The following is a 22,773-nucleotide window of genomic DNA, read 5'->3' on the forward strand; positions in this document are numbered from 1 at the left end:
TCCTGAAGCCTTTTGCAGCACACCTAAAGTTTTGTAACCTGTTAACATCACAGAGATCTTGGAGAAAACCAGTTAATGTATATGATAAAGTAGAAGTGTTTAACATGGACTGAAGTGATGTAACAAAGGTGTCTACAAAATATTCTTAAATATTATGGAAATGTTGGTCAATAATCCAACTAGCTACTTAGAACAGCAAGGAACATTTTTTGGTTAAGCAAAAAAAGTACTAATAGATAAGTAGCTACATGATATACATAAGACTAAATTAAGGAGAACAAAATTTTTTTTTTTTTTGCCAGTCATGGGGCCTGAGCTCTGGGCCTGGGTGCTGTCCCTCAGCTCTTCAGCTCAAGGCTAGCACTCTACCACTTGAGCCACAGTGCCACTTCTGGCTTTTTCTGCTTATGTGGTGCTGAGGAATTGAACCCAGGGCCTCTTGCATGCAAGGCAAGCACTCTACCACTGAGCCACCTTCCCAGCCCAGGAGAACAAAATTTTTATACTTATTGAAGCAAATGTTTTTATAATTTTAATTAAATTTCCCTTTCAAGAGATCCAGCTTTCTTGTGTACCTGCTATTTTGAACAGAGAGTGGAAAATTGGACATGGTTTCCTTCTTTATGTAGAAGCAGAGAAAACAAGGACTGGGAAGAAAAAAAACCATGCAGGCTAAGGATAATGTCAATTCTATTTTCAAGTTAAGTTCCAAGTCTAGTAACTTGTCATCTTTCTCCTGCCTCCACCTGAAATCAGGACTCTTAGTGGCTCTCACCTGGACCACTGCATCAACCATCACAAGGGTCTCCCTGGTCCCATGTCTTGACTGCTCCCCTCAATTCATCAGGCCCTTTATAAAGAATTGATCTTAAAGCATCATATCAATAATCATTTCTCTGTTTAACAATCTCAGCCCTTGCTCAAGCCCTTGGAATAAAATCCTAACTCTTCTCCATGGCCTATAAGTACCTCATACTCTAGTCCTCCCTCAAATGAGTTCTATTCACACAGTATTTTCCAGCATATACAGAAGTCTTTGCCAGCTCAGGACCTTTGGAAGCCTGTTCTTCCCACTCATCCCATCCCTTTCCCTACTTTATAATAAGCAGAAGATACGATAGATGACTACTACTTTTCCTCACCCCTCAGTTCTCAGCCTAGGTGAACCTTGCTCAGAGAGAACTTCACTAATTTGTTTCCCTCATGCATATCTGCTCATTCTTAATCTTTAAAAGTTAGAATTTTAGGCACCTAGCCTGTCTCTCTAAACAGTTGCTTCAGTGATTCTCTCAGAGTGTTTCATGTAGTTACTCCTACTGGTGAATTATAGTTGTTTGTACCTTAGAATATAAGCTCTGTGAGGAGGTAGAATTTATTTGAAGGGCTGTTTGTTTAAGCAATGCTTTCCATTTTGTTTGTCAGTCAAAAGTGAAAATAGAGCATAGATATTACTTTCCTCTGAACTATGACACTTAACTATCACAGAGTTCTTTCTGGGGAGAACTCTATCAAGTGAATAAAAGAGTACTCCAAATATATATACACTCTACTGTGAAAAATTATTCTACAGTGTTAATTCATATAAGCACAGTACCAGAGAAAACCAGCCTACTTCAACTCTTATAAAACTTTGCAGCTTCCATACACATAGACATTATTCTTACTGAAAAAAATTCCTTTTTTTGGTATGGTTTACCACTCTCCCCACCCAAAGAACCACTGCCATTTAGGCTTTTCTTTTTATCTTTCTCTCTACATTCATATTAAAATATTATTTCAGATTACTAAATTTTAAAGAAGTTTGTTGCTGCTAGGGAATCAAAGGATCCAATGAATATTGGAAAATTCAACAAGGCACCATGTTACTAGAAGCTCAATAAAGGCAAGAGTCACAAAAATAATACTAAAAACACACAATAAAACAGACTTAGAAGTTACTCTTGGTTATATTTTTATCTTGCAAATCGTGGAGTGTATCACAAGCAAGTAAGAGCCTGGACATGAAAGCAAATAAATTACAGAATAAAATTAGTCTCATGCAAAATAATTATTAATCTTAAAGAATCAATATTTAGCTTGATAAGACAAAAATCATCAGAGAGAAAATATGTTGTTAGTAAGTCATCTTTATGCCCATGTATATCTGGAAATTTCTAAAAACCCTTTGAATTAGCAAATATAAACCAAGTACCACCACAACTACAACTTCTTCAGACTGTTAATAATTCTGAAGTTTTAGGAAGAAACATATTTATATTGGAAAACATTCTCTTTTTTTTTTTTTGCCAATTCTGGGACTTGAACTCAGGACCTGAGCACTGTCCCTGAGCTTCTTTTGCTCAAGGATAGCACTCTACCACTTGAGCCACAATGCCACTTCTGGCTTTTTCTGTTTATGTGATACTGAAGAATCGAACACAGGGTTTCATGCCTGCAAGGCAAGCACTCTACCACTAATCCATATTCCCAGCCCAGAAAACATTCTTATAATTAACCCTGTCAACCTGAAGAGCACATGAGATGACCCAGACCTTCACATTTCTAATAATTTTTTATTTTTATTTTATTTTTATTTTTTTTGCTTATGTGGTGCTGAGGAATCGAACCCAGGGCCTCAGGCATGCAAGGCAAGCGCTCTACCACTGAGCCACCTTCCCAACCCCTCTAATAATTTTTTAAAAGACTCAAACCTTTCAAGTTCTTTGCTTTGTCCACCAAAGGCAATCACAGTTCTGATGGCTGCTAAGACTTCTTCAGCTACTGCTCCAGCTTTTGCATATGCCAAGAGCTCTTTGTCAGTAAATGATGACAACACCTATTTCAAAATGAAACTTAACATATTTAATTTTTTTAAGTTATAGATACACAGATGCAGCTAGTAAATTAATGCATGCGAAGACCAAATGTGTCTTTTTGCTGTCTTTCCTTGTGATGTTCTGTATTTTGGCATGTATCTTCGTATCAGTAAGCCACCTCAAGTTCTTTTTACATAGAGATGTTAGATTAATTGCAAACTTTCCCACAATAACATCATAAAATCACTCCCAAATATATATATATATATGGAAACTTCAGAATAGAAAATATATGCCACACCACAATTATGAACAAATACAAAATGCCAACAGTATGTGAAGAAAACGTGTTGTGTTCCCAGGATAGGTAGTATTAACAATACTCCTGTTCCGAAGTTTAGGGTGGGAGGAAGAAGAATTCAGGAGATCAAGTGACTTCAAGAAGGACTCCCATGCCAGGATAAATACAGCGTTTCCTCTGCGGGTGCTACTGGAAGAAACAATATGTTCAGCCACCAGGGAGGTCTTTGTTTCCTGAATGCTCTTTGATCCTTCAGCTTGGTTGCTGAATATTTATTCTGTAGACAGAACATTCTGGTCACTTTATATGCAGAAGATCTCATTAGTTCTCAATTGCATGGTGAAAATAGGTTTATTGCTCCTAGTTAATGAGTTAATGGAAATATGAACAGATAAGGAATTGGCTAAGTGTCAATATTCAGGATTTGAATTTGAGTCCATATTGCTTCCAAGTGTGAACCAATAATCCTTAAAATTAATCTCTCTGAAACAAGTCATGGACATATGAACTATTATGAAACTGGATCAATGTGGTTACCACCTGTAGCAAAGTGTCTCACTATCTAATAAGTATTGAACACTGCCAGTTTATAATGAAATCCTAGTTAAACAATTATAGTCTTTCAATATGTCATTCACATGTGTCTTGAAACACTTCTCTTAGTAATATGACTTTTCCTTCTTAGTATGAAAAGATCTTAGTTGTTTTGATTTTTAAGCATACATTACTTCCTTTCTTGTGTGAAAATAAAAGAATCAATGAAGATGGATAAGTTAATAATGGAGAAATGACTATGTATTAATGATGTTCTATAGGCAGACACTGTCCTCTTTGCTTACTAAACAATATCCCACTGATTCTCCAGACCTTCCTGACTTCTTAAAGTCTTCTTCCTAGGGCTGCCCCTCAATTATCTTCTGATTTATACACAGCACTGGGTCTGAATTACATTGTCAGCTCCATCCCTGAGCAAATGGGTCTGCAGAGTATTGGAAGCTCACAGGACTTGCTTTCCAAATGCTTCTCTGCTCCTATGGAAACCTTGGGATGCCCCAGCTGTCCACACGGGAGGCGGCCAGTAACAGAATCATTACCAGGAAGTAATTTAAACATGGGAGTTCGAAGTGTTATTTTATTTTTGTTGATGTTCCAAGGGCCATACTAAATTTAACAATTTACCTTCCATAGTTCTAAGATGAGGAGACTATGGTAGAATCTGAGTGGCTACTTTTTAAAGAAACTATGTCTGCTTAAAAAAAAAAAAAAACAGCAACAAAACTTCTCAAAGGTTTTTTTTTCAGGTATAAGAAAAATAAACTTTTAATATTACTCTAATATGAAGGAATAGAAAGGTGTGGCATTTCCATGATGATATTTACCCATAATAGCTATTAAAATTATCACTAACCCATCCTCTTTCTACACCTTGTGATTCTCATCAAAGATTAAGTGGTATTAGCTTGAGATGTGGAGCTGTTATTGCTATAAAAGCATCTAATATAGGGACTGATGTATTGTTCAATATATTCAGAAGCATTATTTTAGATTTCTATGGAAACTTTTAATACAGTGTTAATCAATTTTTCCATTTCTCAACATACGTTTTTGTTATAATTTTATGTTTTATCTTGTAATTTTAGTTAATTGTAGACTCTCCTGTAGTTGTAGAAAACATTACAATAGTGTGACACCCATTGTCTTCCACTTACATCTTCAAGCTAGAGAACATATCACAAGGCAGACTCCAACACTGGTCACCCTGGCTAACTCACATGCGCTCATGAATGTGTCCACATGTACTTCTCAGCTCCCTTATCCTCCACAGTGATATGTGTGAGCACCACCACAGCCGTGAGGGAGAGCAGCGCCATCACAACCGACCCTCTTGCTATCTTGTTCTTTCTTATCCCAGGGCTTGAATTCTGGGCCTGGATGCTGCACTTGAGCTCTTTTGCTCAAGGCTAGGCACTCTACCACTTATATGGTTGGTTGAACCATTCTTCTACTTAAGGAGATCTAGTTTTTTTTTTTTCCTAAAAGTTTTACAGCTTTATATTTTATATTTGAATTTGACTCTCATTTTAAGTTACTTTTTATATCAAATGCTGAATTTTGGTTGTTTCTGTTCTTAATTTTTGGCCCATGTATGTCCAGTTCCTTCAGTACCATTGTTGAAATATCTGGTCTTCCTCTATCGAACTGTTATACATAAATGTATAAGTCTACTTCTGGACTCTGCTTTGGGTGATAATGTTGTGTCAAGTTAAACTTTGGTTGACCTTCTATTACTTAAAACTTTTTCTACATAAATTTCTATGACTTTGCTATATTATACGGAACCCAACAAAAGCTATATACTATGTAAATCTCTCCATCCAATTCTTACATTTAGATTAAATCTTTAATAATGTGAATTACATGCCCACACAGAAAGGAAAATAAGTTTTAAAATATCTGAGAAGGTTGTTTTGAGGAGGGGAGGCCAGTTTTACTGTCCTTGATTCATCTCTGGAAGAGAGAATTGGAAAATATGGGTTTACATGTGTCTAGGAGTAGAGAATATTTTCATAGTGTTCATGTTATGATGGGTTTGAGTATGTACAAACAGGCATTTACACATATGACAAACTATAAAATCAATTTATGAAGTAAAAATAAAGCTATAAGCAAACCTATTAAAATGCAAAAATATTCAATGAATGATGCATGAATTGTTCACTGGTCTTGAATCTCTACTTGTTGAGTGAACATGGCATTGCTCACTGCATTGTCTACAGATCTTAAGCATTCACAGATCCTATTTTTATGACAGTTGTATGAGATTTATGAGCTCCTTCCCTCTTCCCCAAATAATCACATAGGCAGGAATCCTGGGTAATACTAAGACTGGATCAGCTTATCCAGATAATTTTTTTAAAGAAGATGTAGAACAAATATCAAATTCAGAGTTTGTGTTACTATGACTAAAAACCTCTCTCATAAGGTCATGGGAAGACTTTGATGTCTAGATTCATTGGCCTTACTTACCTTTGTCCAGATACCGGCCGATAGTCCAAGAACTGGGCTGATGGCCAGAATGACAAGGGTTAGCTTCCAACCATGTGTAAATCCTACTATAAAACCACTGCAAAAGGTCGTCATTAACTGAAAGAACATTCCAATTTTCTCTCCAATTCCTTCATTAATTTTAGAGACATCACTAAAAAAGATAGAGAATGTTAGAGTCATGTCAAAGTACAAACAGTATTTTTCTCCTGGATCTAGTTTTGCTTTCATTTACTGGGAGCTTGGGTACATTTGTGTGTATCTCAGTTCTATGTGTGTATGTTTATTTTATTTGGCACATTGTCAGTATTTAGTAGGAAATTTTGTCATTAACAACAGGAATCTGCAAACTTAGGGCCCAAGGTCATGGACATGATGTACTCAAGAAACAGTCAAGGTAGACATTTCAAGTTGCTAGGAAATTTCCCCAGAAAGTATCTCATTGTAGCTCTTTCTGCACATTGCTGTACTAGCACTCCTAGTCTTTCTTGCTTTTGTCAAGTGCAACTCCTCATTCAGTGCTAGTCTTACATCTTCTCGTCCTCTACAAGAGTATGAGTGTGTGTGGAGGTGGGAGGGGGGTACGTGAGACATGGTTGCTGTTCACAAGGAATTGAAACTTGCAATTAATTACTTCTGTATGTAACACTGACATTTCTAAATAGTTCTGATGACATCGATTTCATTTCATGCAGAATAAGAACCAGATTGAAGTTAAACGTTAAACTAGGTACTTACTCTGTGAGCCGGGTGTTAAGCTCTCCCACGTCATGAACATCAAACCAGCCAATCTCTTGCTTCATTATAGCATGAAAAAACTCCTTCCTAATTCTGTTAATTTGTCTTCCAGCTGCCAAGCACCAAAATGACACCTGAATGTATGCAGCAACAAGCACGCCAGCACCAATTCCAGTGTAATAATAGGCATACCTAAAAAAGAACACCACAGACACTGTTCCAGTCATAATCAATGTCAATACCCTCAAAAAGATCACCCAGTGTTTCTTTTTCAGCCATGTGGGTATTGGGTCATCCTTAGTGTGTGCAAAGGATTGGAACAAATTGATGCTCAACATCAACTATGTCTGCACTGATTTTGAGGAATGGTTAGTGGTGGCTTGTTTCAGCACAATGTTCAGCTGTTAAGGAAGCTGCTTAACCTTTGCAGACTTCTAATTGGCAAAATAAATATAAGAACATTAACTCAATAATGTGAAAGATGTACCTGTAGAAGTGTCTGGCACATAGTAAGTACCCAGAGAATGCCAGCAATTGTGCTAGACCTGCAGAATTCATAAGAGCATCAGGTGAGATTCACCATCAAGTCCTTATATGCTTTTATTACGTCAGCATTGCCTAGTGAGCCCTATGGGGGTATTCTCTGCACATTGGACATGGAAGAAGTAATGGGCTTGTCAGAAAGTGGAACCCCAAAATGGTTTTTTGGCCGATCATTAATCTAGGAGAGATGGTATGTTAAGTGACAGCTGAAAACAAAGAGTATCCACTTCTGTGCAAGTGCTCATCATAAGCTGCCCTAAAATGTGCAGTGAATCGCATGGCCTTCCTATTTTAACTCTTTGACAATAAAAATGATAAGCAATCTGAAAACACACTTTGGATATTTTGAAAAAAATAAATGATACTTTAGCTTCACTAAAAATGAATGTTTAAAGACAAATATTTAAACAGACACAGAATATAAATTTCTCCATTTTAAAATCCATTTACATGTTATCTTCTAATTATATTTTAAACATGTAGGGCAAATAAAAATGGCTATCTTAGAAGCAGATAATCTCTGATGTTGTCACTCATAATTCAGTGTACATTCCATATGGAATCTTGCTTTAAATATCATTCCTTAAGGGACTGAGAATGTGGCTTAGTGGTAGAGTGCTTGCCTAGCATGCATGAAGCCCTGGGTTCAATTCCAGAGTACCACATAAACAGAAAAAGCTGCAAGTGGCACTGAGGCTCAAGTGGTAGAGCTCTAGCTCTAGCCTTGAGCACAGAGAGGTTCAAGGGCAGTGCCTAGGCCCTGAGTTCAAGTTCCAGGCCCAGCCAAAAAAAAATCTTTCCTTAAGCTAGATCTTATAATTTAACTAATATATAGCTCTAAAATCAATTTTTTTCGGGTCATGGGGGCTGAACTCTGGTTCTGGGCACTATCTCTCAGCTCTTCAGCTCAAGGCTAGCACCCTACCACTTGAGTCACAGTGCCACTTCCGACTTTTTTTCTGCATATGTGGTGCTGAGGAATCGAACCCAAGGCCTCATACATGCAAGGCAAACCCTCTACCACTGAACTAACTTTCCAGCCCTAAAATTAATTTTTATGCATGTGCTTATGATGTAGCAAGAAGAAGATGAAATAAAATCCCATTAAGGAGCAAAATTTATGCTTTGGAAATCAATACTCTATTTTAATGTGACATTTTTAAACAATAAAGACACTTGCTTTCAAATTCAAATACAGTAAATTTTCACAGAATGAATTTGGTATTTGAGTGTCACCTTTTAAAATATAATCAAGTATCTCCTCCAAAACAGATTATGTAATTGCCTATAGCATACTGTAGAATTATCATCATCTGATTCACTAACACATACCTTTGGACATTTGCTATAAGCTATTCTGGGGAGTAACATTAATGATATGTAAATCAAAACAAAAATTCCTGAGGTAAGTTAAGGTCTGAGTGATTATCTTAGTAATGTGATGTCTTATTTCATTGTTTAGAATTAAGTTTTTAAAAATTAATGTTGCCTAATGTTATAATTATGTATCAGGAAGTATCAGGAAGCTAATTACAAAGCAATTGACAGCAATTTGATGAATTTTTTTTTAAAAAATAATTGAACTCTCTACTTTCTCTGTATATATCAGTCACATGTAAGTCTAATTTAGGGTTAATCTTCAGTGCATTTTATGTAACAAATTCTGTAGGTAGGTAGGTAGGTAGGTAGGTAGGTAGGTAGGTAGGTAGATAGATAGATAGATAGATAGATAGATAGATAGATAGATAGATAGATAGATAGATAGATAGATAGATAGATAGATTGTGTGTGTGTGTGTGTGTGTGTATGCCAATACTGGAAATTGACTTCCAGACCTTGGCATTGTTCCTGGGTTTTTTGCTCAAGGCTAGCACTCTACCAATTGGTCCATCTCTGGCTTTTTGTGGTTAATTGAAGATAAGAGTCTGATGGAATTTCCTGCCTTGATTGGCTTCTAACCATGATCCCCAGATCTCATCCTCCTGATAGCTAATATTACAGACATAATTCACCTGTACCTGGACAAACATAAAATATACATTGTGTCCTCCTTGAAATCTAATAATGTGTTAAAATATGTCTGTAAATGGATTGATACAGAAAAGGTTTATAAACAACAATAAGGAAAATGTCTCATTACATGGTCATATCTTCCTCCAGTTTGTTGAAGATCTGACTTCTGTTGATTTCACCTAGATCATGTCAAAACAAACATATATCAGTTATATCATTTTTGTTCCCATTAAAAAATATATACTAATTGATCAAATACATTTCAATTAATTAATTATACCAATAGGTCAAATTGACTCAAGTATAATTGTATGTATTATGAAGATTCACCTAAATATTTCCTGCTGTATACAAACACACACAGCTAAATCCAATGATGCATATTTGCAAGAAGAAATCCATGTTCATGAATACCAATGCTTGAGTATGTACTCCCTCCTTTCCTCATAACTGGTTCTAGCTTATTATTCATGATGTTACTTATGTTTCTATCCTTCTTTTGACTCTCTCTGGAACAGTTCTGACCTCAAAGAGTCTTCTCTTTATGTGGACATATCCCTGGCAGCATTTCCATTGTCCCTTCTAATGTTGGTGACTATTATCTTCTTAAGCTTATTATAAACATTAGCTTGAATTCAAATCCTTAAATAAATAGGGTATATTTAATATGGACCACACAAATGTCACTTCAAGGGAATGTTTTTCACAAGCTTCCAAGAAAATCAGTGCCATAAATAATACTTACTATAATTAGTAATGTTTGGTGGTAAACTACTTCCAGCATTTGCAAAGCTATCTGTCATTTCTCCAAACACCAATATCATGAGCGGCATTGCAGCTCCATGGACCACAGCGGCCAAAGTTCCTAGCACCATGTACAGCCTGTCAAACCAATCTGCATAGCGAAACTACCAAAAGAAAGAACAACATAGGCAGGATGAGCAGTTTTGTGGACAGTTTGCTCTGTCTTCAAATATTTACATACTCCTGCTGTTAAGCTGTCCTCTACCTTTGCTATGCTACAACTGCTATCTGATTAGAAATGTGTATTTGACCAATTTCTGACCTATTATTCCTAATGGGCTCTGTCTTCTTATGTTAAAGATGATGTAAAACTGAAGTCTTTATTGAAACTACGGAAGAAACATAGTACTTGTGGTTTAGTATCTAAGAATAAAGGTCAGTTTTATCTCACAGAAAAACATGAATGCCAAAGATCTCTCAGGGTACCACTAAGGGAACAGTGTGTGTGTGTGTGTGTGTGTGTGTGTGTGTGTGTGTGTGTGTGTGTGTGTGTGTGTGTGTGTGTGTGTGTGTCTGTGTCTGTGTCTGTGTCTGTGTCTGTGTCTGTGTCTGTGTGTCTGTGTCTGTGTCTGTGTGTCTGTGTCTGTCTATGTCTGTGTCTATGTCTGTAGTCTGTGTCTGTGTGTACTGATATCTGGATTTGAATTTGTAGTCTGGCTGAGCTTTCTTACTCTGCTATTTGAGACACACCTCCAATCTGGTATTTTGCTGGTTAATTGAAGATAGAATCTCTCAGACTTTTCTGTCCAGGTTGGCTTTGGACCACAATCTTTCCAGGTCTTAGCTTCCTGGGTAAATAAGCAAGACATGAGCCACTAGTAGAAACATTTTATCATTTAAAAAAGTCTCCTGGGTTAAGGATCTAGTATACAATGGAATTAGCATAAATGAAAAATAATTTTAACATAATTAGGCTTTAATAATGAGGAGGAGAGGAAAAGAGGGAGATGGATATATATGTTCTTTAAGGAACAGTTTCCAAAGAGATAGAACATGGCTTTAGAAAATGGCCAGAACAGATACGCACAATTTCTGCATTAGAAATCACGGAAAGGAAAGAAAGACTTCTTGAGATACAAAAAGTGAAGGAACATACAGTAAGAAGAACAAGCTCAGGGCTCACCTGAGAGGTAGTTAGTAGTTTCACAATATGACTCAAGTACCTTGTTTAGAAGTGAAAGAAAAGCAAATTAAAAACAAAAAATAAATACAAAAACAGGACAAAGCCAACTGTGGGAGTTAGTGGTAAACCCTAAAGTAGGAGGTTGTAGGCATACAGGTAGCTATAGGTAGCAGGCTTATAATCAGAGAGAAAAGCTGGTAACAAGTCTTACTTGTAGCAAAGGAATGTACACCAAATAAAGATCAAGGCTCAGGCAACACAAAAGACACAGCTTCTGAAAGCAAGATCTTAGAACTTTTTACATTTCACACATAGACAATCCCATAGTTACCTAATGAGGAACTTACAGAACTACAGTTGTATTAAAGGGAAATAAGTACTGAATTAACCAGTAGAAATAAACAACAGAATAGCTATTGGCACTTCATGAAGTGGGAAAAATAGCCAAACTAGCTTTAGGAAATGATTAGTAAACGAGGAGGAGAGTGAGGTCAAGGGAGGGAGCAAACCAAAGACAAAGGAAAGGTGGGCAGCTGCAGTTATATTACTGATGTATATGTAAACATGCAACTAGGTAAACTGAAGGAATGGTGGAGCTGGGGGAGATGGGGTAGAATGATGAAATGGGTGACACTGATCAAGACCCATTGTATGCACCAGCTGACACAATGAACTGAAACCCCTTCGTACAAAATTCAAAAACTAAAAATATATAAAAAAGAAGGGAAAGATTAGGTAGGGTAATGTTATAACTATAGGCAAGAATTTAGCTATTAATCTGAATTTCTTAATATGTAGAAAGGAGAAACATTGTAACAGTTGAAGGGAAGAAGAGAGGTGATGCTACTATAAAGCTGCTATGTCCTCTGAGACCCCTGGGAAAGGCCTCTGCGGTTGCACCTTGTTTCTCCTGGATATGTCTCCATGTGACTTGTCATGGTGGACTTTGCTTTGAATCCTTTTTCTATAATAAGACTTGGTTTGCAAAGCATCTGTATCATAGGCAATTATGTTTACCCAAAGTACAATGATTGCTAATTGGAAACTTTCCCCAATCTGAGATGTAAGCACAAAGACATGAGTCCTAGTAAGCCATCTTGAAAACCCCTGATACACATGGGTCTTAGTTTTAGCTGGAATATCCTATTCATGGGCGTTTGTAATAACTTTGGCATTTTACTATGAAACTTGGTGATTCTGACCTTGTGTTTATAGATTTTATATACAACTTAGTTCCACAGTTTCTATATGTCAACTATATACTGAAATACCATGGGAAAAAAGCCACTTAAGTAATATTGAATTTCATCAAGTCTTAGAATATATTCTTTCCACCCTGGCCCTGATGTGTGTCCTGGCAAAGTTTCTTTTGTAAGATTGTAATATTAATATTCTCTATCCTAAAAGGCATGTTAAAGATTAAATAAATATATACATAATATATTTAAAATAACTCTTGGCATACATTACAAGGTAAATGTATGATTTTTTTTTTTTGGTGGGTCGTAGGACTTGAACTCTGGGCCTGGGTGCTGTCCCTCAGCTCTTCAGCTCAAGGCGAGCGTTCTACCACTTGAGCTACAGCGCCACTTCCGATTTTCTGGTCGTTTATTGGAGATAGGAGTCTCATGGTCTCTTCTGCCCGGCTGGCTTTGAACCGCGATCCTCAGATCTCAGCCTCCTGAGTAGCTAGGATTACAGGGGTGAGCCACCAGCGCCCTGCTAAATGTGTGATTATTATCAACACCTAATAATATACTAGTTTTTGAGAAATTCTAAAAACAAATTATAAGCACTAAATGCTAATGCTGGCAGTGAAGCATTAGTAGAGCGTGTGCTTACCATTCATGAAGTGCTCAGTTTCCTTAGCGTGAAAATGAAACAAAAGATACATCTAAACTGTTCAAAAGAGAAATGGTGTGTTCTCATATAAATAAACTGAAATTAAATTTTGAGAATAAATTCCAACTTTTATATAAGATCACCTTTCACACAAGAAAGGATGAAATGAAACACAAATGAAACCTCAATTGGTTACACAGCATGCCATCTTGTGAATGACTGAGAAGGAAATTGTCCAGAGGGAATAGGGAAGGAACAGAAGGAACCATGGAAAGAGGGTGATAGCCCAGAGAGACAAGATGGTGGAAGATGAGCAGAGTTCTCAGTGTAAAACTCATCTGGCTGTTTTCCTATCTACAGCCATTTTAATTTTCAATTTAGTAAGACCCATTTTACAGGACAGTTTATAACTGATCCTCTCCACGTCAAAAAAAAAAAAACCATCTAGCATAGAATGATGGATTGAAGAGTGTGCACTGCTAAGATTTAATTCTTAGTTGATTCCGGAGTCTTTTGAGCTCCTAAATTCATCTAAGTTTGAATTCTGAATAACTACCATACCCATTAAAAAAAATCCTTGTTTTATTCCAAATGGGATTAAATTAAAGCTTCAAAACAACCACTATAGTATATGCTAATTCTTAGTAATAAATAATCCATTTTTTAATAGGTGCTTGGGACTTTGGCCTTCAGCCTACCAGGATTACAGAGTCTAAATTAAGGACAGCGGAAAATGTAAAAGTTCTTTCTAGCCAAGTGGCTAAACTTAGCACTACAAGAAATGTCTGTGTAGGAAACAGACCACTGGCAATATAACTGAATAGAATAATGAAATCTAGGCAAGGAAGAGTGGCTGTTATGGCTTGATTCACATTGCAAGTTATGATCAGCCTTTCTCTGAAAGTAAACTGAATCCAGCTAATTCATTCTATTGCTGCATTCATTCTATTGCCATATTCTTAGAAGAAAATAATATGCCAGATGAAATATTTCTTTTCCAGGGGAAGAGAGGTCAAATTTCTCAGTTTTGAGTTGTGAATGGGTTCAAAACTCACCATTGCAAATGTACTGACAGTTGGTTTTCTTTCCTTCTCCTTTTTACTGAAATACACAGCAAAAAAAGTAAACAGAACATTTTAAATTGCATAAAAATTTAAAATTACCAAATAAATTTATAAAGCTCATATTTAATGATAACTAGGAAAAGAAACATGCATATACTGTTCAAGAAGAAGCAGGTTGGTAGTGTAATATCATTTATAAAGTTTTAATATAATTAAGGTTACATAAGTCTTATAAATCAATATATGTAGTCATTTATTAATGGGGATTAGGATGTCTTTCAATAATTTTATCTTGTACACTGTATAATTTCTGTTTTCAATGATGACACATACATACAAACATATTTACACACATACAAACACAGATATAATTTGGGGAGGGGAAGGGGAAAAAACAAATTGTTTAAATAGGGATACAGGTGGACCCATTGCAACAATGAGATGTACAAGACACTATGTCAAAAAACAAACTTTGGCGTGGGGGAAGAGGGATTTTGAAGGGGGGGTGGAGATGGGAAGGGATGGGAAGGGGAAACAAAGGAGGAGGCAACAATGCTTGATAAGAAATATACTCATTATCTTGCTCATGTGATTGTAACCCCCTCTGTATGGTATTTGCACAATTAAAAAAAATCTTGAAATTTGGAAAATACACACTGAAAAAGCATGCTTTGTCCTTGATTTTCATCTGAGTAATTCTAGCAGTCTTCTATCTTTGTACAACTAGATTTTATTCTAAAACATTTCCTTTAGTGAAGACACAGCATTGATAATCAGATGCTGGACAAAATAGCCTGAGAAACAAAGTAATTAGATCACACTATGAGCAAATCTAATTCTGACAAAAGGGATGGCTGCTTTCCTAAGTAGACTATTATGGAAATGAATGCAATCTAGAATAGCTGGATGCAAAAAGAGATGTTCTATAGAACGTTCATAAGCCATTCTTAATCACAAAAAGATCAATCCTTATTTTGAGCTGCGAGTCAAATGAATCTAACTCAATGACCTGTGTTTGCCACTGTATGCAACTGCCCTCTGGGAAGGGGAAGCAAACTAACCATAACAAACCAGACTTACTTTTGGTGTGTGTGTGTGTGTGTGTGTGTGTGTGTGTGTGTGTGTGTGTGTGTGTGTGTGTGTGTGTGTGTGTGTGTGTGTGTGTGTGTGTGTGTGTGTGTGTGTGTGTGTGTGTGTGTGTGTGTGTGTGTGTGTGTGTGTGTGTGTGTGAAGAAAAGACTATTTTCCATTCCTTTGGTACAGATTTTTAAGCTTAAAAAGTAAAAAAACAAAAGTTAACCTTTGTCTTTCATCTTTACTGAGGCCAGAAGAGATGAAGAGATGTCCAAAGAAAAACCAAAAGTCAACTTGTATCTGGCTTTTGAGTGACAGCAGAAGGGCACAAATACAAATCTTTCAGGTTTGGTTCTACTTTCTTCTCAATAAAGGTCATTCAATATCTTCAAAACCAGGAAGAGAGGAGAGCAATAGCTATAAATGGATTTTAGCTCTGAGCATTTTATCTGGAACTAGATAGCTCGGGTGGTCCATTGCCTGCCCAGTAAGCCCAAGGCCCTGAGTTCAAACCCTAGTACTTTCAAATCTACAGTATCTTTACACATCTCCCCCCCTTTCTGTCTCTCTGTCTCTCTCTGTTTACAGTATCATTTCTTTATATACAGTGTCAGTGCCAGTTAAAACAAGAGGGGAAGATAAAACCAAAATGTAGTTCTGCCCTTCGACCATACATGTTGCAAGCATGCAATGCTTACATCGCTGTTGCTCCTAAGCATGCCCTGGACCTCAGAGTACAGCCCTAACCACAACTAGCTCTGGTATGTGGATGATCCGACATGGTTTAAAAAGCAGAAGGTAATAAAACAGAAAAGGATGTGTGCTGTGGCCTGCCCAGGGGACCAGAAAAGTGCAGAAGAGCTTCCTCAAGACAGAGGAAGGTTTAGAGCCTGTACCCCACTCAACACTGCTCTAGGCGAGAGACTGTTTCCCGTGGCTGCCTTACTTTTTGGAGGATGAAAATAACAACCACCACCCCCCTTTTTTAAAATAATTTTTATTTTTTTATTGTGAAAATACTGTACAGAGGGTTACAATTAACTGGGCAAGATAATGAGTACATTTCTTATCAAGCATTGTAGCCTCCTCCTTTGTTTACCCTTCCTATCCCTTCCCATCCTCCCTTTCCCCCCCACCCAAGCCTCCCCGCCCCAAGTTGTAAAGTTCGTTTTCAACATGACCACTTGTACTTCTCATTGTTGCAACAGGTCCACCTGTATCCTTATTTAAACGACTTGTTTTTCCCCTTCCCCTACACAAATTATACTGACATCAAATACAGTGAAAACAGGGGTTATACTGTGGGGGAGGGACATACAGAGCAACAAAGAAATTATCTTATAAATGTGTTAGAAACAAATGCATAAAAGAAAAAAACATTTAAAATATATATCTTAGGGTTCATTTTCCTAACATCACCTTATCTGACCTTTTCTGCTTGACTCATACATATACTAGATATTGCAAATAAGGGAAACCATGGGACCTATGTTTCTTTGGGCTTGGCTTACTTCACTTAATATAATTTTTTCCAAGTCTTTCCATGTCCTAACAAATGGGGCAATGTCATTCTTTCTGATGGAGGCATAGAATTCCATTGTGTATATATACCACATTTTCTTGATCCATTCATCTACTGAGGGGCATCTGGGTTGGTTCCAGATCTTAGCTATAGTAAATAATGCTGCAATAAACATAGTTGTGCTGGTAGCTGTAGTGTGGTCTTGTTTGTAAACATTTGGGTAAGTGCCCAAAAGGGGGATTGCTGGGTCATAGGGGAGCTCTATGTGGAGTCTTTTGAGGAACCTCCATACTACTTTCCAAAGTGGTTGAACAAGTTTACACTCCCACCAACAATGCAGTAAGGTTCCCTTCTGTCCACATCCCCTCCAGTATCTGTTGTTATTAGAGTTCTTGATTTTTGCCATTCTAACTGGGGTGAGGTGGTATCTCAATGTTGTTTTGATTTGCATTTCTTTTATGGCTAGGGAGGTTGAGCATTTCTTCATGTGTCTATTGGCCATCCTTCTTTCTTCTTCAGAGAAGTTTCTCTTTAAGTCATTAGCCCACTTATTTATTGGGCAGTTGTTTCTTTGAGGATTTGTTGTTGGGGGATTTAATTTTTTGAGTTCCAAGTATATTTTAGATATGAGACCCTTGTCCTTTGTATGGCTAGTGAAGATCTTCACCCAATCTGTGGGCTTTCTATTGATCTTGCTAGCTATGTCCTTTGCCATGCAGAAGCTCTGCAACTTCATGCAATCCCATTTGTCCAACCTTGGTGCAGGCCGAAATTTTCTTAATAGAGACCCGGAAACCACCCCCTTTTATGTCAGAACTGGAGCTGGAAAACCTTGCCAAAGCTCTCATGTGAAACCAGTGCCTACCTCTTTTTGTTGAGCTCTGAGTTCTTCCCTGCTCCATCGCCGTCTTTTGTGGAGTCCATGAGGACCTGAGGAGAAAGCACAAGCCATGAGTGAAATCTGGTCCCGCAGGGCAGCAGGCAGCCACAGGGGAGAGATCTCCACGCATCTGCAGCCGGCGCCCAGGCAGTGAGTGAGTCAGGGCTCTAAGTGTCTGCGATGCGCTCTGCCTGGGAGAAGCACAGGCTTCCTTTCCTGGGCGCTGCGCCTTCAGAGCATCTGCTTGGAAGGAGATGGAGGTTGGAGGTCAAGTTCAGGACCTCTCAGCTCTGCCCTGCTGGGGTTCCCCTCACCGCGGGAAGTTTCCTCCCTCCTGTCTGGCGTCTGGGAGACGACTTCCCGGATCCCCTCCATAGGGCAAGCACCGGAAACTATGCGGTGGAGACTGCTCTATGAACAACTGGTGTGACTCCATGATCACGCCTAAGGACTGGCCAAAAGGGACCCTTCACATCACCCCAGGACTCCTTCTCCCATGAGATCCACACTCTGAAAAGTGGGGAGACCATTCTATCTTGGGAACTGCCCCATCCCGCTCCCTGATTTCTCATGCCCTACCTGGGCCTTTCCTTTGGACTGTCCGCCAAGATCTTCGGAATTGACTTGGAGTTCACTGGGAAAGATCTGCGGTTAAAAATAGTGGACAGCTTTCTTTGTGATGCAGAACTGGAATGCAGCTAAGTTTCCTGCAGACAGCAGAGTAAAGGAGGAGCCCTCCATCCACCCCCAGGGGAAGTCCAGCCCAGCAGCCCAGCCTGATCCCTTGGGATGCTCCTGGCCTCAGTTGACAGAGTTGATGGATAAGTTGCCAAGCAGACTGAATAACCAGAAAGGATGCCCTGTCTTCTGTCGCCCCACTGCAAAAAGCAGATAGAGAAAGGCGTACCATCAGGCAAGGCACATATTCACAGGAGACGTGTGTCTCCTGCCCATCCGTCTTCAAATAGTGTCTGTACATATGCACAATTCACTCTGGGTGTAGCATAGTTAAAGATCTCTGGCATCACATCTAATAGAGTTTGTAAAAACAAGCTCACACTTTGGCACTTGTGTCATCAAATTCTCTCTCTACAACACCTCAACAAAGAGATTTATTTTCCTGCAAGTCTTTTCAGAATGTTTGACCTTTTCTGAGGTATATGTATTGGTTTATCTTTTTTAACACAATAAATGCAGGGAAATAAAAATGATGAGGATTTGAGGTTAAAATTGTTATTTTAAAGTTCATTTGATCATGCTTTTAGCTGTCAAATCAATGACTGATTTCCCCAGCATATTTGAAACTCTTACATTTCAAATTGGGTTATTAGGCATATTTTAGCATAAATTTTGTTGCAGTTCTTTTCTATATTTACTGCTAACACATAATATTTTCCCTGTTCATTTTTTTTTCGGATTGACCATAAGTAAATGCAGTTTTCACAGTATAGATTCATAGAGCACAATTAACAGAAGAACTCTTTTTTCTTTCCCTTCCTTCCTTCTCTGTTTTTTTTGAAAAAGAGGGAAGAAATTTATTAGACTAATATAATTTTTCTCAAAGCTAAAACCCTGCCTCTTCGGTGGTAAATGGAGTAAGAATCTCACAGACATTTTTGCTTAGACTAGTTTTGAGCCATGATCTTCAAATCTCAGGCTTCTGAGTAGCTATAGGGTATTTATTGATGCTTAGACCAATCCATTGCATGATCATACCATATACAAGACATAGTATTTGTTTTATACACAGTGGTCTTTTAAACACCACTAACATGTACGATATTATATTTCTATTATCCATTTATTACTTGGATGCATATAAGGAAATCAGAGATCTCTTTGGTTAGAAAAACTCTATCCTGAGGTATGGGATGGCAAAGAAAGATGCATTGTACTATACCTGTCTGGAATTAAAACCCCTATGTATAGCTACTTAACAATATTTTTAAATGCTACCTTTATTACCTACATATGAGGTTAGACAGTGACATGGGAGAAAATATCAAATCTTCCAAAATATATATGTTGAAATCCTAACTCCAGAAATGATGATTGGAGGTGCTGCCTTTAGATGTTTGGGTCATGAATGAAGGACACAGATGGAAAATACTATGAAGAGAAAGCAGGTCCTCCCCAGACACTGAATCTCTGATGATCTTCAGTTTCCCCACTCTACACGTATAAAAGATAAGTTTCTATTGTTTATCAGTTACTTATTTATGCCATTTTGTTATAATAGCCCAAGTAGAATGAGACAATTAGTAACTTATGTGTTACCTTATAACCTCACATGAGTTTTCAAACTGATGATGGTCTACTCATTGTACCTTGGAACATACTCCAAGTGACAAGGCTTTATTTTGGAAGTAAATCATGCTTTTAAGTAAATGCTGCATGCCTGCCATGCCTCCTCAGGGTAGGTATAGGTGTAGGTGTCCTCAACTTGTGGCCCACAGCCTAATTTAACTCTTCCTTGTATAACCTGTAAGTTAAAAACAGTTTACAGCATTTTTCATTATTACTTTTATTTAGAAGAGTTTCCTCCCCTATTCATGCATTGTCATTGAAAAAAATCAATAGAAATACTTTGTGATATATGAAAATACATAAAATTCCCAGTGTCAATAAATCAAGCTTTAAGGGAAAACTTTTCAGTCTCTTTTATGTTTCTGTCATTGCCAAATGAAACCCAGGAAAACATGAGCTAAAACAAATCTTTCCTCATTTAAATTAATTTTGAGAAGGTATTTTTTCACAGATGTAAAGTTGACTGAAATGTCATCTTGAAAGATTTGTAAATCTTCAGTAGGTTCTTCTCATAATCCTTTTACTTAGGCCAGCCTTGGTTGTAACCTCCTACTAGTGCTTCCTGTGTCACTGGGGATAACAAATGCCTGCCATTGTGTTGTTTCCTTAACTGAGATGATAGGCAAATATTGCTGTGCCTTTGGTTAAGATCATCTCAACCATCTCAAGGAATCATTCATCTCACTGTGGCAGGCACTTTAACCCAGATGATATAAAAATGGACAGACATAAAGTTCCACAAGCTGTGCATGTGCACACACAGAGACTTTTTAAAATTTTATTGTTATTTTAATGGTGATGTTCAGAGGGGTTATAGTTACCTAAGTCAGGTAATGAGTACTTACGTTTTTGGACAATGTCACCTCTTCCCTCAGTCTCTCCCACTCTTCCCTCTGATCCCACTGACAATTTGTATAGTTCATTGTCAACACAGTATCCATAAGTAGCACTGAACAAAGATATTTTTAAAGGCAAAACTTTATCAAAATAATATTATCTCATCGGTTGTTTTCTTTTTATTTTTTTATACACAAAATGGAGCTTACACATTTAAGTGACTACTACTGTTCTTAGAGAAAATATCCAAGGAAGCAATGCACCAATTCTGGTAATGCCTGAAATAACTTGAAATTCTTTTGAATTTGTCTTCAACGTGTACAGAAATATGTCTTCAGTTGAATGTCTACAACAGTGTCAAATTTTGCCTTTTACTAGTTTTAGAAACAGAGAGAACCCAGCATTGCTGCTGAGACAGAGACCTGAGCATCAAACCAAGGGAGGTCAAGATTTGGTTGTCCTTTTTAAAAAAAAAATTATTATTAAAAATTTTGAGATCAGGTCTTGAACTCCCAGGATCAAGTGATTTCTGGAACTTGCCTGTGTGGCTAACTTCTGGTCATTTAAAATCAGACAACTCATTTCTTCTTCATGAAAATGAAAACTCTCATTTGTAAAATGGCATCCCAACTGGAAAGCAGTTGGCATAGAACCCAAAAGCTTTAATCAGCAATGTTTTCTTGTGTTGTTCTTGAGTGAGTGCTTTACATAAGAGCTTTGATTAAAAATGAAATATAAGCTGACGATGATAACACTCAAGAAGCAGGAGGACTGAGGGTTCACGACCAGCCTAGGTCACTGCACACTGGGTATGCATTAAGTACTTAGTTGGAGTCATCTTAGTCCGTATCTATTTAATCATTCTCTTTCTTTATAGTCCTTTACCCTCAGACATCAGCACTGTGGAATGCCTGACATAAAAATAGCATTACCTTAGAAGTCTTTTTTGATGTGCCATTTCCTATTTAATTTTCTAAGTTGTTTCCTGATTCAGATTGAACCTTGGTGATCTGAAGTGTACTCTCTTGGGGACAAGGTTAAATCAGTTCAATGAACTGATTTCACTCTTTCTTTTTTGAGATAAAACATCTGTTCAAACACACCTATTGTCAATAAATGGCAAGAAAATAAATATTCAGACATACTGCATAAATACAATTGTGGCATTCTAAAATGTTTCCATCTCAAATGTTATATCTATGTGGTAAAGCAGCCACAGTGTGAGAAAGGCAGAGTCATCAGCTCCTCAATTATTTTTTTTAAAGTCTATACTTTTGCAAAAGACATATCTATTTAAAATAAATGTCTTTAAATAGCATTGTTCTAAAAGACCAATGCACAGTTGGTTACATCTCATTTTGCAAGTGTAACTTAAGTTAGGGAATATTTTAATTTCCTTTCAGCAATTCATTCATTGATTCAACAATATTAACTGAGCACCTGCTAAGTGACATGTGCTATTCTAAATGCAGAGCATATATCTTTGAATGAAGTAAAAACCTCTGCTCAAGTATTTGATATACAAAACCTAACAACTAAGTGGTATAGTATATTCAAATGTGGAAACTCTAAAAGAAAATAGAACAGGGGAAGGATACTGAGAGTATCAGACCGAGAAAGACAACAATTTAAGAGTATAGTCAAAAGGGGCATCATTTAGGAGGGGATAATTGTACCAAGACATGACTGAGCTGAGGAGAGTTTCACTGTAGGATAATTCTCATGTGAGCTTCTCTCTACATTAATAGCTGCTCAGGCTTGTAAGAGAATACAGAAATTATGTTCTGTAGCTCCTTTACAACAAACCTCTGAAATGCTGCAGAGCTTGACCAAAACTGCCCAGTCAGAAAGGCCCAAAGTAACAGCATATGTATCTGATATGGAG

General features: G+C 37.4%; 1 protein-coding gene across 2 annotated transcripts in view; it reads right to left on the reverse strand.

The window, feature by feature from the left end:
* Positions 1-18,684, reverse strand: part of LOC138809641 (ATP-dependent translocase ABCB1-like) — a 54,437-nt gene extending 35,753 nt beyond the window's left edge. The window contains exons 1-9 of one of the 2 annotated variants that reach the window (XM_069996394.1): positions 18,652-18,684; positions 18,324-18,389; positions 17,730-17,794; positions 14,260-14,305; positions 10,181-10,343; positions 9,563-9,614; positions 6,880-7,071; positions 6,124-6,295; positions 2,691-2,815 (exon numbers count right to left, since the gene is read on the reverse strand). In XM_069996394.1, coding sequence (XP_069852495.1) covers positions 2,691-2,815; positions 6,124-6,295; positions 6,880-7,071; positions 9,563-9,614; positions 10,181-10,343; positions 14,260-14,305; positions 17,730-17,794; positions 18,324-18,389; positions 18,652-18,654 — 884 coding nt within the window. In that variant the 5' untranslated portion in view covers positions 18,655-18,684. Of the gene's footprint in view, positions 1-2,690; positions 2,816-6,123; positions 6,296-6,879; positions 7,072-9,562; positions 9,615-10,180; positions 10,344-10,929; positions 10,998-14,259; positions 14,306-17,729; positions 17,795-18,323; positions 18,390-18,651 lie in introns of those variants that run through there. The other variant, XM_069996395.1, reaches the window with a different exon arrangement.
* Positions 18,685-22,773: the final 4,089 nt, after the last annotated feature.

The sequence above is a fragment of the Dipodomys merriami genome, unplaced genomic scaffold (genome assembly GCF_024711535.1).
Source record: "Dipodomys merriami isolate MVZ:Mamm:240054 unplaced genomic scaffold, mDipMer1.0.p SCAF_5, whole genome shotgun sequence".
NCBI classification, from domain to species: Eukaryota; Metazoa; Chordata; class Mammalia; order Rodentia; family Heteromyidae; genus Dipodomys; species Dipodomys merriami.